The 2,436-nt window shown below is 42.9% G+C and overlaps 1 protein-coding gene across 1 annotated transcript in view; it reads left to right on the top strand.

Moving 5' to 3' along the window:
- The window catches only part of LOC116686198 (set1/Ash2 histone methyltransferase complex subunit ASH2), a 38,030-nt gene that overhangs the window by 7,680 nt on the left and 27,914 nt on the right, over positions 1–2,436 (top strand). Inside the window, exons 7-9 of the mRNA XM_032511176.1 lie at positions 762–857; positions 2,090–2,165; positions 2,281–2,298. Coding sequence (XP_032367067.1) covers positions 762–857; positions 2,090–2,165; positions 2,281–2,298 — 190 coding nt within the window. The remainder of the gene's footprint in view (positions 1–761; positions 858–2,089; positions 2,166–2,280; positions 2,299–2,436) is intronic.

Below are 2,436 nucleotides of genomic sequence, written 5' to 3'. Positions count from 1 at the left end.
GGGGGACCATAGGCAGGCTGGGGGGACGCAACTTAATGTTAAAAAACCTCATAAAGTGAAATTTCCACGCCATGGGACCTTTTTAAGTAAACGGAACACAGACAAAGGCCACTAGAAAAAATATGAATTAAAGCCAAAAACATACACATTATCTTACATAGTAAAACACAAGTGACCTTTAAAACCGTGGTTAACGTAAGTTAGCAACTTTAAATGTGTTCAAAACAGATATTGTACAATTCTAGTGTCTAGCTCTTGGTGAGAAGCTGCTTTTCAGCCGTTTTGTTTTTCACTTTATAATTTATTATTGCTCTGTACCTTCTCCAGGAAGAACCGGCAGTGCCCAGGGTGGGATATGTCCTTCACTGTACGGCTTTTTTATTTTCTTTATTTTAGTCGGCCAGTGTATATGTCCTAGCCATATCTTTTCTGAAATAAGGTCCCGTGGGGTCCACTGGAAGGGGAGGGACTTCGCCTCTCTATATGAACGGATGTTGTGTCGCACATTGTCTTAAATCTCCTCCAGCTGCTGTTTCATTACAGCCCCGAACTTTAAGGAGAACATCTATCCATCCATCTATCTATCCATCTATCCATCCATCTATCCATATATCCATCCATCTATCTATCTATCTATCTATCTAGCCATCTATCTATCCATCTATCTATCTACCTACCTACCTACAAACAAAGCAAAAATAATATGCCCATGTCACTGTTACTATGTTAGTTTTGTAATGGTTCTTGTGGTTGTTTTCCAGAGTAAAGAGCGGGATGTGTTTCTGGTGAAGGAACACCCTGACCCCGGCAGTAAAGACCCAGAGGAGGAGTACCCCAAATTTGGCCTGTTGGACCAGGTATTCACCACTCAGCTGTTTATAGGAAGGGGCATTCAGATCTATTCATCCATAGTAGGAGAGTCACATGATCGGGATATGACGGGAGAATTTAATGGGACGGGAGCAACAATTAATTCCTGTGTCACCCTCTAGTCCGGGGCCCCTAGGGGGTCCCTAAGTTACTGCAGGGGGGAGCCCTCCAAATTATTGTTCATTTCTGGAAGTTAACATGAATCCAACGTATTATTAGCAGACATAAATCCCCACTGCTAACCCATAGGTAAGGCTACATGTATGTTTAACATTCAAACAAGATTTTAAAAATCATGCCAACAATTAGTAAGCTGTTGCAATAACTTAGTATCCCATGCAAAGGTATAAAGGTAAATAGGTAAATAGGTGGCCCAACACATTTCATTATGCTGCATCATTTTATACAATATATGTAGTAGGGGGTCCCTGCTCCATCTCTTTTTATTTATTTTATTTAACCAGGAATTCCTTGAGATTGAAATCTCTTTTCCAAGGGAGACCTGGCCGAGACGGCACACCGGTTACAATATAAACAGAAAATACAGCAAAGACAAAATCACACATAGAGGGAAGGAACAGGGCACATGTGGCAGTTACATTTTGGAATTACATGGCATTTTAACATGGCCTTAAATTCATTTAATGGGACTAGATCATTTAGATGGAGGAAGTTTTACAAGTTATTCCAAAACCATGGAGCAAAGTAAGAGAAGGCTTTCTTCCTCAGCTCAGTAAAAACCTTTGGAGCCGGTTGAGAGCGCCCCCTGGTGGACCGGAGATGAAAACAGCTAGAACTCAGCTTGAGGAGATTAGGCAGTTTACCCAACATGGCCTCGTATAGAAAAATATACAAATGAAGATGTCTACGTAGACTTAGTGACGGCCAGCCTACCAGTTCATACAGCGTCCAATGATGAGTACGGAAATAAGAGTCAGTTAAGAAGCGCAAAGCATTATGGGACACAGAATCTAACAGGTGGAGAGGACTAGAGGCAGCACGCATGTAGACAACATCACCAGAGTCCAAAACACTTAAAAAAGTAGCCTGCACAAGTGTTTTTCTGGCTGACATGTTAAAACAAGTTTTATTTCTAAAATAAAACCCCAGCCTTAGTTTCAGCTTTTTTCTCTCTCTCTCTCTCTTTTAGTTGAGGGGACCACGGCTTAAGACCCCCTGATCTAAAGTCTAATTTCCGTTGCTGTTTACTTTCCTGTAGGACCTGGGAACCATCGGACCGTCCTACGACACGCAGAAACAGACCACCGCTGCTCCCACGGCCGCTGGGCTGAACGGTAAGCGTAGAAACACACGGTGTTTCACATCACTGGCCACTTTAAACTCCCCCGAAGCTGACAGTGAGACTTGTTAAATGTGGTGACCGTGGCGACTTTGTGCATTGTGTTCCAGGTGGATCTTCTTTCTCAGGTGACTATGTGGTATTTTGGCCTCTGCAGCTGATCCGTGTGCTTTTTATGTGTCTTGTAACCCTCCTGGAGAGAAGTTGGCCCTGAGGTTTCTCAGTGAGCATCTTGTGGGCAACTTCATCCAGGTCCTGTTGTAACC

The sequence above is a fragment of the Etheostoma spectabile genome, unplaced genomic scaffold (genome assembly GCF_008692095.1).
Source record: "Etheostoma spectabile isolate EspeVRDwgs_2016 unplaced genomic scaffold, UIUC_Espe_1.0 scaffold325, whole genome shotgun sequence".
Classification (NCBI taxonomy): Eukaryota; Metazoa; Chordata; class Actinopteri; order Perciformes; family Percidae; genus Etheostoma; species Etheostoma spectabile.
The sequence above is the reverse complement of the archived record's forward strand: the minus strand, read 5'-3'. Positions and strand labels throughout refer to the sequence as shown.